Here is a 15,553-nt window from a genome sequence, read left to right as displayed (position 1 = left end):
TTCATTAGTAATGAACTGAACACCTTGCTGCTAATTAATTGAGTTCAATTAAACTGTATTTCTACAACACTTTCAAAGTGAACATTGTCACCAAGCAGCTTTACAGAAATTAAGTATGTACATTTTAAATTGTTCTCTTAAGGAGTGTGGAAGTAATAGAAGGGCGTACTTATTTTCCTAAAAGTTTTCTTTTGTTACTTGTTATAAACACATTGTGTTGTTTTGTTATCACCTGCGAGTTTCCTTTTCCCCATGACCGTATTTTTACGGTTGGAAAGAAATTAAGATAATGAACAGGGAACTATATTTTTATGTAGTAGATAACTGTGATAACTTCCCTCATAGTATTATAATTTAATTGTTATTTTTATAGTCATTCCTTTACAGTTCATTTATGTTTTGTGTTATGTTCTGTTATGTTGTGTGCTGCCTCAGGTTTGATTTAACAACCATTTACTTTACTAGCTCTAGTTTAACAATTCTTCCATTGCACTCCTTTAAAACATTATTGCTTCTACCCACTGAAAACATCTCTTTCCTATGCAGTGTGACTTCAGTTTCTTTCCCTCATGGCCTACAATATTGTAATGTTATATTGTGAGTCCTGAAGCTCACACTCTGGAATTCCTGTGGCTGAGAGCTTTTATGGAAGTTTGTTGACTGTATTAAATTTCTTCATGCTGAGAGGTAATCTGCAAATTCTCTGTGTCTTTCTCGTTTCTTAATGCGTGCTCTGGAGAAAGTGAACTATTTTCATGTATGTATGTATTTTTGTCAGCACAACACTCAACAGGGCATATGATTAACCATATAATTCACCTATTTACATGTAGGCTGGATTGATTTTTTTTTTTTTTTTCTTAATGCTGATATTTCATATAACTTCTAGACCTATATCCCTTGATACCACCTTGATGTAGTTTGTTCTGGTTAAATAATATCAGTTTGTTTTGAATGTCTGCTGAAGATTCACACATACCTGACACAACAGCGGTGATGGCTTATTTATGAATGTGTATAGACATTTTCTACTTCCCCCCCTCCTAACTGCCAGGATAAGTTCTTCAGAATGCATGCCAGCCTGCACATGTAGACCTTCAACAAAGTTCCGTAAGCGAAAGCGTCCGGTCAATTCTTTGATATAAATACTTTTGATGTATGGATACTATTCTTTTTTTCAGTTTTTGCTTAGAATCCCACAAACCTCATTTAATTCTGCAGTAGTGTCCTATAGTATGTTTTGGAGATGTTTTTAACATGGTAGTTGGTTTCTCTCTGTATCTTGCCAGCATATCTTGTGAACATGTTGAGGAAACTCTTAAAACATCACCCTCCATCCTCATTTGCATGATATCTCAAGAACAAATGGTTGAATGTTTTTTGTATTTATATTGGACCATCACTGTAACAAGCAACATTTAAAATTCATCCAAACAGGGAAAAGGTTGCAGTAAGGAAAGTAAATTTCTGAACTATTTTTCAGTAGCTGCTTTCAAGTCTGAGATATAGTTCAATATTTCTGCCATACACAATAGTAACAAGAAGGGCTTGGAGGTGTTCCTGTAGATGTCGCTGGCATTGTCTTTTTGGATTGGATCCTGACATCCATCCTTTTTTTTTTTTTTTTGAATTTATTTTATTATTATTATTTTTTGCACTGTTTAAAGACTATTTGTTGATCATTAAAAGATCCTTTAGACCAGCAACAGCTCCTTATTTAACTTGATGGATTATGAGCAGGTTTCAGGCCACAGTGCTTTACTGGTGGTTTCACTGGATAATGTTCACATGTAGAATACACTGCCCATGCAGCTGAATTCATGATATTCTAATTCTTACCTCAAGTATGGTGTGTAGAGGCAATTTGATGGATGCTTTCCTTGGAAATGGTCCAATATGCAGCGATCAATGTCTCAAGATGGCGAGTGTGGTTGGCACAATCCTTATTGACAGTCACATGTAATTCAACCCTGTGAAAGTAGGCCATATGGGACAGTCCACCACTCTTACTCACAGTGAATTGCTCATTCTCATGAAAAACAAACCAAATACTGAAGCAACAAACAGTTCTTCAGCATAAAGTCTTCAGTATTGAGAATTCTGTCCACCATATTACCCCAGTTTGTGGCAGATATTATTACACTGTTTGATTCAGGCAGGAAACAGATTCTATCATTTTAACTGCAGCGACAACAGTAGTGGACTTGGACATTTGCAATACCCCAAATACCACACCATGTGTGTGAGGGTGAGGGGCACAGTCTCTAATTCACCGGATATGTGAAATTTTCCTCACAAAAGGGGTCCGCGAGTAGTGGTCCACAAGAGAGATAGTCGCCATGGATGCCTCACTCTCTGGCTGGGGGGTTGTGCAGTACCACTGAGACACTGGAAATGTGTGGAGCCTCATTGTGAACCTTCTGGTACTTGGGGTGGTCTGTCTATCCTTAAATACTTTTCGCAGTAATGAAACACTGGTGTGTAATGGTCTCAAAAGTAATACTTAGTAACTGTTAATTAAAATATTAACAAAATTCTGGCTGGATTCATATAGTTCAGAGGGAAAAAAGAAACTGCAGTTCTCTCAGCTGGTAGCTAAATAAATACACTAATGGTTGCTTTAATTGCTGATACTGGTTTTTGTGTGTATTCTTTTGTTCATTTTATGCGTCAGTGGGAACTTTTAAAGAAGATTGCTTATTTTAAATATCGCTCCTGGTTTTTTAGTCTTACACTTCACCACTGTTGTGTTTCACTCCTCACAGTGTCCATGTGCAGTAGTATGAGCCCACGCCGTGAGGTTATACGTTTGGAGCGGAGGCTGCGCTCAGCTTCAGAGGGAGCTGGAGGACCAAATCTTCATCTCAACCTTAAAGAGCATACCTGCATGGAGGCCAGCATGCTTGCAAAACACAGAACCAACTCCTCGTCCTCCAAACTGGGCAGTCTGGTAAGCAGTGTCATCAAGATCATACCACATCAGGGCACTTACTGTAGCGTGTTATGTTGATACGTGAGTCTTCGTTTTTGAACCAACAAATTTGGTGGAGCAGCTTGCCAATATATTCCCTTCTTAGTTGTAGTATGAATTTAAAGGAAGGAACATGTACTATCTCAGCATTAATGATACCTACACTTGATCACACACACTTACTTACAGACTCTGCAGCTCTGTAAGTGGATGTGCCTATATACAAATATAGTGCACTGCAGGGGGTAAAGAGGTATGCTAACTAGATATAATGAGAGAGAAGTTGGTAGCTCTGTCTTTTAATGAGATTTGGGTTTGTTCCTCTCCCACACACATTTCCCTTGTCCTTATGTGAAAAAATATAAAATCCCAAAGGTTATATGCTCCATCAAATTTACTGTAGTCTTATAAAGTTTTGTTAGTCCCTTGTATATCATGCTTGTTTGCAAACATTTTTCTTTCTTACTATTTTCTAACTGGTTTCTGCCTCTCATTAGAGATCAGTTTAAATGCTAATCTTTCACAGCTAACACACATAAGCGCTCTCTCTCAAGGTGCCATATCTGGAGTAGACTTTAAACTTCTAATGCCCTCCATTCTTTAAAAGATTAGCTTTTCACCCAGGGAGAAAAGCACAAGTCTTCACAGATGAGGCGAATCCTCGTCGAGGAAGTCGAGTCCTTTTTCCTTCTCCTTTTTTTCTTCTCCTGCCCCTTCTGTGACAGATTTCTTGCTGTAGCACCTTGGCTGAGTAAGCATAGTTTGCTGAAGTAAACACATTGAGTGTAGACATTTTGCCTTTTTTTGCTCTGACCCTTCAAGTGGACTAATGTGATAAAGGATCTCTAGAATAAATTTAGTTCAGTCAGACAACAGACACTACAGTTATGAAGAGCCACATTCGTGGCACAGAGCAGGAGTCATGTGACCTTAGGCCAATGAAGCGAGCAACCTCTCCTGTGAGACACGATGACTGAACGAATGATGACAGATGAAAACTTTTGTTAGTATCATTTCATCTGTTTATTTCATCTTTCAGTTTTTTTTTTTTTCACAAAAAAAAATCGGGAAATTCAGTGAAACAACATTAACCCTACTCTAATACTCTACTCTACCTACACATGTAAATCTTCATACTCGCACGAGTGCCATTAAAACATGTACACCCGATTTCACTGCTCATGCCAAATCTAAAAATTGTTATTTCTCTCATTAAAAGCCAGCTTAAATGTTTCCTTTTAAACATAGGAAAAAAGCTTACTTGAGTGTCTTATGGTGCAAAAATACAACATAATGGCTCCTATATTGTTGTTGTGTCATCACTCATATTACAAGCCAGATCTCTTCGGCCACTCGTTTGGAATGCTTTTCATGAACTGCCCCCATGGCAAAGTAATTGAATAGCCCTGCATTAGATGCTGTACAAGATGATTTGTAGTTAGTGAGATTCACCCTTTGTGTCCTTTGATAGCGTATACTTGAAATAAGATATTTTTGGAGCAGTAGTTCTGAAACTTGTCTTGGCTGAAATCGTAAAGTTTTAGAGGTCACATTTCTATGGGTATCGTGAAACTCTAGCCAAGAGGCTGTAGCTTAACCAGCTACTTGGCGTGTCCTCCGCTGTACTGTAATTACATGGGAATTAAAGTTTGTGAACTCTGTGGCCTCTAAACTCCCTGTAGAGCCAAAGAAGTTCAGTATATCTAAACTGGCCTAAAGTACTAAAATCTTGGAAAAAATACAAACAGAACAAAGTGAGATGCGCTGTAATTCTTAAGATGACTTAAATCTTATATGCTAAGTCTATTGTAAGATCTAACAACATTTAAATAGTATTGAAATACTAGAAATACAATATAAAGTGCTGATTGCTTTGATGGTTTTTCTGTCCTGTACCTGATATTACTTGGTGTTCAGTGTGAGCAGCAGGTCATCTACATCTGTGTAAACTTTTCATGGTTTCTGCGATGCACAATAGGCAAGTAATTTGCATTTACTGTTTATGCCAAGTGCCAAGAGGGGGTACAATGCCCAAGGACCCATGAATACACAGCAGAAAACAACAGAAGCAAAACAGGAAACTCCCAGTCTCCTCCGTTCTTGAAAGGATGACAGGGTTTAAGCCTCCATTATAACTAAACATAATGCTTGTCAAGGCTGTTGGACTTTGTAAACCAATGAAGCCTATTGAGCCTCATTACACAGTGTCTAACATACACTATTTTTCAGAGAGATGTCTACCAGGAATGCACAGATTATTTTTTACTGTACTTAAATATGAGTGAGTCTTTCCCTTGAGAAACTTTACTTCAGAAAGCATAATAAATGGCTCTCCAGGCCCCCAAACACTCTCAGAAGTGCTTCAGTGTGTATTAGCTCCAAGGCTATTAGGGCCATATTCATTAATAAATGGTGTCTAGGAGCAGGCATGAGGTGAAATATTTTGGTCTAGTATAGTTCTGGCTCTGCAGTATATTTATTATTGCTGGTTATGTTAATTAGCAGGAGTGGAACGCAATCGCTTCAGTCTCCACAGCAATTTGAAGCAGATTTGCATTCCTTAGAGTTGTATTTGCAGTATTCAAAGCAGTGTGACGTTTCTGTGCTTCGGGATAAGAACACACAACAGAATGAAACAACGATGAAATCATGTTCGAATATTATCCACCCTTAATGTAAAATAACATAAAAATCCGGTGGAAAAAAACAAATCCGAAACAACCTTGCTCTTTTATATATGGGGATGTGGCTGTATTCCGGATGAACCGATCACATCCAGTCTCATGATCACGAGTAATTATCCTACAGTTGTCATCAATGAAATGTTTCTGATTAATCCCAAATAAATATCAGCTGTTTCTGTAGGATTTTCTTCACATATTCTTGGTTTCACTGAAGCCATAGTCCCCAAAGAGCTTACAAAGCATGCATGATATCTCACTTGAGTGTAAGTATTGCGTACTTTTTTCTATTGGAAAAGTTTGCTGATTCTTTGTCATTTCACATTGACGGGGAGAAAAGTTCTGACATGAATTTTGTTTCATGTTTTTACCTTAAAAAAACCTGAATTTTAATACATTTTATATCCATGGTATTAAATTTGTGCCCTTTGGATTTTATTCTATTTATTATTTCTCTATCGATGAAATCCTTTTTCTAGTTAAAGAATCACTAACAAAGGCCAAAGAGTGTATGGTGTCCTATTGTGTGTTTTTCTTTTCTTTTCTTCTTCTTTTTTTTTTTTTATACCAAGCATTATTATACAAGAGGAAGTGCTACTTCTGATCATGTCTTGTGTTTTAGGCAGAACAGAGAACAGACAGTGTTTATCTGGATAAAGTAGTAGACAGTTAGCAGTTATTCATTGTGTAATTCAGAGGTGTTGTATTCATAAATGTAGTCTTAATGACTTTTATAGTTTTGCAATTATTCTTGTGTAATTTATTGAAGTTTGAGACCCTTTTAGAAGAGCCAGCTCCTGCATGCAGAACATTTATATTCTTAGGTTTATGATGCCATTAATTTATGATGCCATTAATTTATGATGCCATTAATCTTCACAAGAGAGTCTGAGCCACTAGCCACAAAACAGCTGCAGTGTCAATGAGCCACCTCTCTGTTTTATAGTGGGGTTTCAGGTGCTTTTCCTTGTACATCATTCCTGTTTAGCAGGAGTGAAATGAATACACACTCCTGTGTCTATATATACACATACACACACACACACACACACACACACACACACACAGTGAAGTTCAGGTTTCATTTTTTGATTTACGGGGCGTTGCCAGGTTCACTCTAAGTTAAGGGTTACAAGAATTTTAAATAGTTCATTTTAAAAAAATGGTTAATATATGATAAGTAATTTCCTTAACATCGAGATTTTTACTCTGTGTATCGTGAGAATGGGACTAGACAGAGGCATAAAAAAAACAAACATAGGACAAACAAAAAGACACGGTAAAGCGAATATGGCCAGGGTGAAGAGAGAAATGTATTAGCTGAAAAGAAACAAGGATTTATTTGGACTGTTATCATGAATTTGGTTACACTGAAGCAGTGGACAATGTGAGAATTTTGAAAATCTGTGGTGAGAGATTAGCCAATGAAAGCATGAAGCCCTGAAAACTGAAGAGGAATCTGAGCACCAAACAGACACAGACGGTCTGCAAAGTCAGAGAAATTTTCCTAAGGAAAAAACTTCCCCAGAATATCAGAGATACTGTGACTAGAGCTGGAAATAAAAATAGACAATGTGTGCTCTCTTGCTTAAATTGCTCTTAATTATTATAAAGAAATAATGTGCGAGACAAGTGGCATCTAAACTTAAACTGTATTTGTGTCTATTTTTGTGGCTGTCACAAAAATCAAGTCTTTTATCCAGTCTCTAGCCCAAGAAATCCAGGCTCAGAGTTTACATTAATTAGCATTTCACAATTAATCAAGTGCTTCATTTAGTCAGGAATACAAGAAATTACACACATAAATTGACATAAGTATAATTATAATTTAAATGGCGGAATAGGGGTTGACAAGACAAAACTTGACAAGCTGAAGAATCAGCTAAGATATTTAGATACTGTGATCTTTGTGCTCTTTTTCCCCCTCGGTCACTATTGTCCTCGCATGCTACTGACAATGAAGCTTTATTATAACACTTAATGAATAATATTTTATAATATATAAATATTAAAAATTTCTTAATTCAAAGGTATGAAAGTTTTTTCATCATACTCTTAACACACACTTATTAAGTGTCTAAACCCAATGTGGCGGCAAATAAATAGATCACATCCTATAACCTTTGGTATAACAGTATTATCCATGTACATTTCCATAAAATCCTGTTGCTGATCTTGTGATGAAATATGAAAATTCATAGATATTGTTGTTCTACAAATTTACAGTTAATTTATTTTTAACCATTTATCCCACATCTATCGCTTCATGATTAACAGGACTGTTTAGCTTTGACACTTCTCTACTAATTTATTAAAAGCAGTGTTGGTGTTTTTCTCACCTCTAAGTAAATCAGACTTTTTTATTCAATGTGTATTATTAGTTTAATATGACTTCTAATTGGCTGTGCATCACAGACGCTTTAGTTGACATTATAGTCCCTGTAGAGAAATGTACGACTGGAGCAAAAAAAAAAAAGGAGTGTTAGGAAACTTGACCCAGAAACCAGTCTGTGTAATCGGAATAAGCCATCTAAGAAGGTTTAATCTAATCATAAATGTCCAGGTACTTTGTTAGCAGCAGTGCAGTTTCTGTTACATTTGAGGTTATGTTCTGATGTGGATAAAGTTTCTGTGCCCACGTATTAATTTACCACTAAAAAAGGATCGGTAGGAAGATCCTGCTCTGTCCACCTGAATCTGTGACACATTCAGCACTCAGCCAAAGGATCAGGTCATGGTTTATTTAGTAATTGTTGATAAACAAATTTCTCTGCTAGTTAATATTATCATATTATCTCATTATCTCATATTTATCTCACATTGTAAAATTATCTAGGCGTTCACTCGATTGACTATAGGCAGCTACAATTTGTGAACGATCCGGCTTCAGCTTTGCTTGGGCAGCCTTATTACTGCTGCTGCTGAGCTCCTGTATTACTAACTGATTATTAGACTTCTCTGTTTGCAAAACTTCAATACTCAAGTTTAGTGAATGAGAAGCAGCCACTGAGAACTGCTCAGTGGCTGAGAATTTGCAGAGCTGTGCAGCCTGATCATGCAGTCCAACACACTATTGCACCTACTGCACTATTGCATCATGAAGGAGGTATGAACATGTATAATTAGCAATATTTAAATAAGCACTGATCTTCACACTATCTGGCATTTTGCTGCAGTAATTGGGATCGGGAACGTTCAACAATTCATAAGTAATACTTGTAAGAATCCATCAAATGATAGTAAAACTTTCTCTCTTTGTGTCTAGGTGTTTGTTAGGACTCAGTCAGCCATGTTCAAACAATATTAATGTTCATTCACACCCACATTTCAAGATGGTGCAGCTTTAATTCCTTGCAAAATTAGCAAGACATAAATGACAGTGCTGTACGTGGTGTCTTGGTGCATGGTACGCTGCCCGTGTGGGGTAAATGTGACGAGGTGATTGGTACTAAACGGGGAAATGAGCATGTGGGAATGCACAAGAAAATTTCAGAAGGAAAATGGTTGGAAACCACAGAAATTCAAGCTGGAACACAGGTTTCCATCATGTGTCTGATGGACTTTGAGTTTGTTTTCTATCTTAAGTCATATTTTTGATTTGCCTGTGCATCTGTTTCAGTTTGTCCGTTTGCGTGTCCTAAATTTTTGTTAGATTTATTTCACGAGAACAAGTGTTTGAATGTTTGCAGGACTTATATGATGGAATCATTCTAACCAAAAGATTAACACAAGGTCATACAAGGTCACAACAAAGTCAACATTTTTGAATTAATTTATCTTCCATAGCTTCTCACATGAAATCTATTTCAATGGTATTTGGGTATTTAAACCATAAAAATTACTAATAGGAAACACACCTTGGTGATGGTGGAGTCATCCAAAGCATTGCATTCTGCTTGTTTTCCTTCCTGCACTTTGAACCATGTGTTTTGTTTATTTATTTTTTCATATTATTGATTGAGGATCCTGAATGTTGAAGTAAAGTAAAGCAACCTATTCCTGAAATCAATGTTTAAAATGGCACACATTTCCTTGATTGGTGATTGGATGATGATGATGGTAATGGGGAGCGCTGTTTAACAATCCAGTCCCAGATCTCCTAACGGTGTTTAGTTAAACTGAGATTCATGAAACCATTTAGTGAGATCTCATGCCCCGTGTCCGTACGCACTGACATCCGTAGAACAGAACACTCCCATCAGGATAGATATGAATCATCGTAGCATAAAAGGCGATCAGTCAGAATAACTTTGTATTGATTTGCAGTGACCCTTTCCTCTAAGCAGACAAATGAATCCAAACCCTGGCAGCAAAATGCCTTTGGAAGGTTTCCAGAGTCTGTGCTATTTCCTTTCATTTAGCATCTTTCTGTAGCTACATATAAAACACAATTAATTAGGGGGAAAAATTTAAATCAGAAAATAGATTTAGTTATACACACTCTAATAGGAACTGTCCACTTTATTAGGAACACCTGTAGTCATGTAGCAGCAGCAGTGTGTACAGTCATATAAATATACGTCAAGATCTTCAGGTAATAGTCACAAGTCATATCAAACATCCGAATGTGGAAAAAAAGGGTCTTCTTAGTACAAGGTGGGCTTCTGTGTATTTTTGTAACAGCTGATCCCTTGCTATTCTCACACACAAGTAACCAATTAACTGATGGATAACTACATGAATTTGTAGGTGTACTGGTTCCTAATAAAGTGGACGGTAAGTGTATGTTCATATTATTTTACAAGCTTTGCTGGGTTACTCATAATCAGCATTAAGATTTGTTGATCAATAAGTAAACATTGAGAAATGTTACAAACAACAGAAGTTCAAAGTACAGAAAAATAATTATATTTATCGACTATGATATGCAATCAATATTATATGACTATAAGAGTGTGTGTGGCAGTGTGTGTGTGGGGCTGTCTGTGTGTGTGGGGCTGTGTGTCTGTATGTGTGGGGGCTGTCTGTGTGTGTTGTGGGGGGGGGCTGTGTGTGTGTGGGGGGGCTGTCTGAGAGTGTGGGGGGGCTGTCTGAGAGTGTGTGGGGGCTGTCTGAGAGTGTGTGGGAGCTGTCTGTGAGTGTGTGGGAGCTGTCTGTGAGTGTGTGGGGGCTGTCTGTGAGTGTGTGGGGGCTGTCTGTGAGTGTGTGGGAGCTGTCTGTGAGTGTGTGGGAGCTGTCTGTGTGTGTGGGGGGGGCTGTCTGTGAGTGTGGGGGGCTGTCTGTGTCTGGGGGCTGTCTGTGTGTGTGGGGGGGCTGTCTGTGTGTGTGTGGGGGGCTGTCTGTGTGTGTGGGGGGGCTGTCTGTGTGTGTGTGTGTGGGGCTGTGTGTGTGTGGGGCTGTGTGTGTGTGGGGCTGTGTGTGTGTGGGGCTGTGTGTGTGTGGGGCTGTGTGTGTGTGTGTGGGGCTGTCTGTGTGTGTGTGTGGGGCTGTCTGTGTGTGTGTGTGTGGGGCTGTCTGTGTGTGTGTGGGGCTGTCTGTGTGTGTGTGTGGGGGCTGTCTGTGTGTGTGTGGGGGCTGTCTGTGAGTGTGTGGGGGGCTGTCTGTGAGTGTGTGAGGGGGGCTGTCTGTGAGTGTGTGTGTGTGTGGGGGCTGCCTGTGTGTGGGGTGGCTGCCTGTGTGTGTGTGTGGGGGGCTGCCTGTGTGTGTGTGGGGGGCTGCCTGTGTGTGTGTGGGGGGCTGCCTGTGTGTGTGTGTGGGGCTGCCTGTGTGTGTGTGTGTGTGGGGCTGCCTCTGTGTGTGTGGGGGGCTGCCTGTGTGTGTGTGGGGGGCTGCCTGTGTGTGTGTGTGGGGCTGCCTGTGTGTGGGTGGGGGGGGGTGTGTGTGTGTGTGTGGGGCTGCCTGTGTGTGTGTGGGGGGGCTGCCCGTGTGTGTGGGGGGGCTGCCTGTGTGTGTGGGGGGGGCTGCCTGTGTGTGTGGGGGGGGCTGCCTGTGTGTGTGGGGGGGGGCTGCCTGTGTGTGTGGGGGGGATGCCTGTGTGTGGGGGGGGGCTGCCGGTGTGTGTGGGGGGCTGCCTGTGTGTGTGTGTGTGTGTGGGGGCTGCCTGTGTGTGTGTGTGTGTGGGGGCTGCCTGTGTGTGTGTGTGTGTGTGTGTGTGGGGGGGGCTGCCTGTGTGTGTGTGTGTGGGGGCTGCCTGTGTGTGTGTGTGTGTGGGGGCTGCCTGTGTGTGTGTGTGTGTGTGTGTGTGTGTGTGTGTGTGTGTGTGTGTGTCATTGTGTGTGTGTGTGGGGGGGCTGCCTGTGTGTGTGTGTGGGGCTGCCTCTGTGTGTGTGTGGGGCTGCCTGTGTGTGTGTGGGGGGGGCTGCCTGTGTGTGTGTGTGTGTGGGGGGCTGCCTGTGTGTGTGTGTGTGGGGGGGGCTGCCTGTGTATGTGTGTGTGGGGGGGGCTGCCTGTGTGTGTGTGTGTGTGGGGGGCTGCCTGTGTGTGTGTGTGGGGGGGCTGCCTGTGTGTGTGGGGGGGGGCTGCCTGTGTATGTGTGTGGGGGGTCTGTGTGTGTGGGGGGCTGCCTGTGTGTTTGGCTGTCTGTGTGTGTGTCTGGGGCTGTCTCTGTGTGTGTGTGGCTGGCTGTCTGAGTGTGTGTGGCTGGGGCTGTCTGAGTGTGTGTGGCTGGGGCTGTCTGAGTGTGTGTGGCTGGCTGTCTGAGTGTGCATGTGTGCGTGTGGCTGTCTGTCTGTGTGTGCGTGTGTGTGTGTGTGATGTAGCCTTGTGGTTAAGGTGTTGGACTATCATTTGGGTTGTTCAATTCGAGGTTCACTAAGCTGCCACTGCTGGGCCCCTGAGCATGTCCCTTAACCCTCAATTGCTCATTTGTAGAAAAATGAGATAAAATGTAAGTCGCTCTGGATAAGGTTGTTTGCCAAATGCTGTAAATGTAAACGTGTGTGTGTGTGTGTGTGAGTGAAAGATAGCAGCTGCAGTTGTTATTCATTTTCAGTATGCCTTCATTCTTTTGACAGCATAAGCAATATGTTTTATAAGGCTTTGTCCAGAATTCCCTGCATGAATCTACACTTGTTCTGCTCAGAAGCTGTGAGTGCAGTGTGCCGGTTGAACTGGCTGTTGAATCCAGTGTTAAAGACGTGTTTACCCTGAGCATGTTGTTGTGAAGAGGGCTCAGGTGGAATACCTTTTTAGCAGACATACAGTATCTCCTGAGCCTAACATCTTCTAACATCACACAGCGTAGTATCATAAATATGGTTTTTTGGTCCTTTGCTCTAAACAGTTTGCTATGCTAATCATGTAATGACTGGCTTCAAGAAGTGAAAAGTATGAGAACGATTAGATTGGACAGACAGGAAAAGAGTAAAGACGTTTGCTGCTGCTGCCGCTAGCATAGCTTGTATTGTTATAACTTTGGTTGGACATCATTAAGCAGCTACAATTGTAGCAAATTTGTCCGATGTGGCTATAAACAAAGCACAATTAACATGTTTTACAAGTGTGAAGTTTTATGAAGTGTTTATTTTTCCCCTTAGAAAATGAGCAAATTTTTATTGTGCTATTAAGGTTTCATCTCTCGTCCTCATTATTGGACTCCTGAGCCAAATGTTTATCACCACAAAAGGCTTTTATTGCTAATCATCCCTAACACTTTAATACTTGAACATACCATTTTGGTGAAATGGATGCAGCTATGGATTTAGTGATAGTTTAAACAATAGTAGAGAAAATACATCTGGGATTACGCAAGGTAATGCTGGACCATCAGACTCTTTTCAAACAATGCACATGTATGCGAACAAACCGTAAGTCTTATTTCATCAGGTCTGATTAGTTTCCTTTCGTTATGATTGTGAGGAAGCTAGCTAAAGGCTTGCCTTGTTACTGTGGTCAATTAGTCCTCTGGGCAGACCTGCTCTGTGTGGTTCTAATGCTAATGCTTAGCTTGATCAGTCTAATTGAAAAAGCCACATGAGTTTCACCAGGTCTATACAACCATTGATATAAGTTTCCTATTTCCTAATTATTTCCTATTTAAAAAAAAAAACAATACTTATGAACAAATTGCTGCCAAACTAGTACATATATTATTACATGCGTAAAACAAGTGTTTTGTACTCGGTAGATAAGAAATAAAAGCCACTATGCTACAATAAAGTGTGTGATCTAAATCCAATATTAACTGTACAGTATAAAAACAGTATCTTACAGTGAAGGCTGTTCATGGTTGGTGCATGTGCAAGTGTTCACGTGATCATTTTGGGCCCCCTCACATTTCCCGATGAGATCTTCTGTGATTAATAAAGATATTGGAATCACTGGAAATCTCTTCAGTGTATACACTAAGGATACACTTACATTAGAGTAGCTGGACTATGCGCTCAGAAATCTCCATTATATATTTATTACTAGCTTGTAGTTTTATGTTGAAATACAGTATGTGGTGAAGTATTTGTCCTACAGGTTTGCACTGTGGTAACTTTTTAGGATGAATATTGACCTGCTTCTCTAACAGATACTTACTATATAATGCCTTCTTGAGGTCAAATTGCAGATCATTTCTAGTGTTGCTCATAAGTACATTAAGTACATATTGTATATTTATGTCTGTCTTGCGTATTCAGCCGGCTACTTTCTGCCAGGCAGCTTCTGTGGCTTTATATTACAGGATGATCTTGTCATAATTATGTCTTACAGCGTTTAACAAACAATTCCTCAAAGGAAAAAAAAGTGTCATTCTTTGTTTGAATGACACTTTGCTCTTTCTGCCTCCGATTGTCAGGGCTGTAGACTTGTCGGATGGATGCATGTGAGCCTTGATTACTTCAGCTGCTCTTAAGTTAGTGGGAACGTGTCACACACCGAGGACAGAGTGACCTGTCTGGCGATTTCAAATAAGGCAGGATATTGGGAGCTTGTTTTGTAGAATACCCCCTGGTTGATTATAAATAAGCCTTTTCACACAATTGTGTTTTTTCCTAATAGCTTGTGACAGCCCAGCTTTAGTCTAATCCTGAAGCAGCGCATTATGCAGTCCTGTGGAGTGGATTTAATTACTGAACTTGGACCCTGTAGAAGTTGGGTTTTGAAACCCAGATGGTGTTAGCAGCAAAGTTTATATTTGTGATCAAAAAAAAGTTTTTTTTTAAGCCTAGGTGGTCATCCATCCATCCATCCATCCATCCATCCATCCATCCATCCATTTCTGTACCATTTATTTTACACAGGGTTCAGGGGTACCTGGTGTCATGGGGCACAATGCTCAGGAGTACGTGTGCTAACCACTTACAGTGTATATATATGCTGTTAGGTTCAATTTTGCTCTTTAAATGATTTTAGTGAATTCATTATTTTTCAAAGATGACATTCTCATGTTCTCAACTGATCAATTGAGAAAGATTTTAAAAAAGAAGGTTTTAAATACAGGAACTCAGCAGTGTGGCTGAATTCCTCCTGTATTTAATAAGAACTTCTGCTTGTAAGAGCTGCAGGGATGGTGGGACATTATTGTGTGTAGCAGCAGCTTTATTGAGGTTTGTTGACAGCAGCATTTGTAATCCAGAGCAGACGTGAATAAGAAAGTTACAGAATGCTGCATTTTTTCAGTTTTATATCGTCAACAAGGTTGATCTATGCAATCATCTCTCTCTTTCTCTTGCTCTCTTCTTTTTTTTTTTTCCAGTTAGATCGTTGAGATTCCTTTAGCTTGAATCCACTATTCAGGCTGAAGGCCATACATATAGTTTGACACTAGCTGCTTCTTTTTTCACATGCATTAGTGCTCCAAATAAAGAACTTACATGAGCACTTCTGTCATCATCACAGGGGTTTATCTAAAGGTAGTAATTCAGGTACATACTACACATTCCTCATAGATAACTAGTTAAAGATGACTGTGGTGCAATGGTTTCGGTGTGTATTCTAAACAGTACTTTATCTCAGAGAGTTATAAGTGAGTGGT

At 40.1% G+C, this 15,553-nt stretch overlaps 1 protein-coding gene across 3 annotated transcripts in view; it reads left to right on the top strand.

Moving 5' to 3' along the window:
• The window catches only part of ccser1 (coiled-coil serine-rich protein 1), a 78,167-nt gene that overhangs the window by 4,578 nt on the left and 58,036 nt on the right, over positions 1-15,553 (top strand). For all 3 annotated transcript variants that reach the window (XM_060880868.1, XM_060880869.1, XM_060880870.1), the window contains exon 3: positions 2,766-2,950. In XM_060880868.1, coding sequence (XP_060736851.1) covers positions 2,766-2,950 — 185 coding nt within the window. The remainder of the gene's footprint in view (positions 1-2,765; positions 2,951-15,553) is intronic.

This window comes from Tachysurus vachellii, chromosome 11, assembly GCF_030014155.1.
Source record: "Tachysurus vachellii isolate PV-2020 chromosome 11, HZAU_Pvac_v1, whole genome shotgun sequence".
Lineage (NCBI taxonomy): Eukaryota > Metazoa > Chordata > Actinopteri > Siluriformes > Bagridae > Tachysurus > Tachysurus vachellii.
The sequence above is the reverse complement of the archived record's forward strand: the minus strand, read 5'-3'. Positions and strand labels throughout refer to the sequence as shown.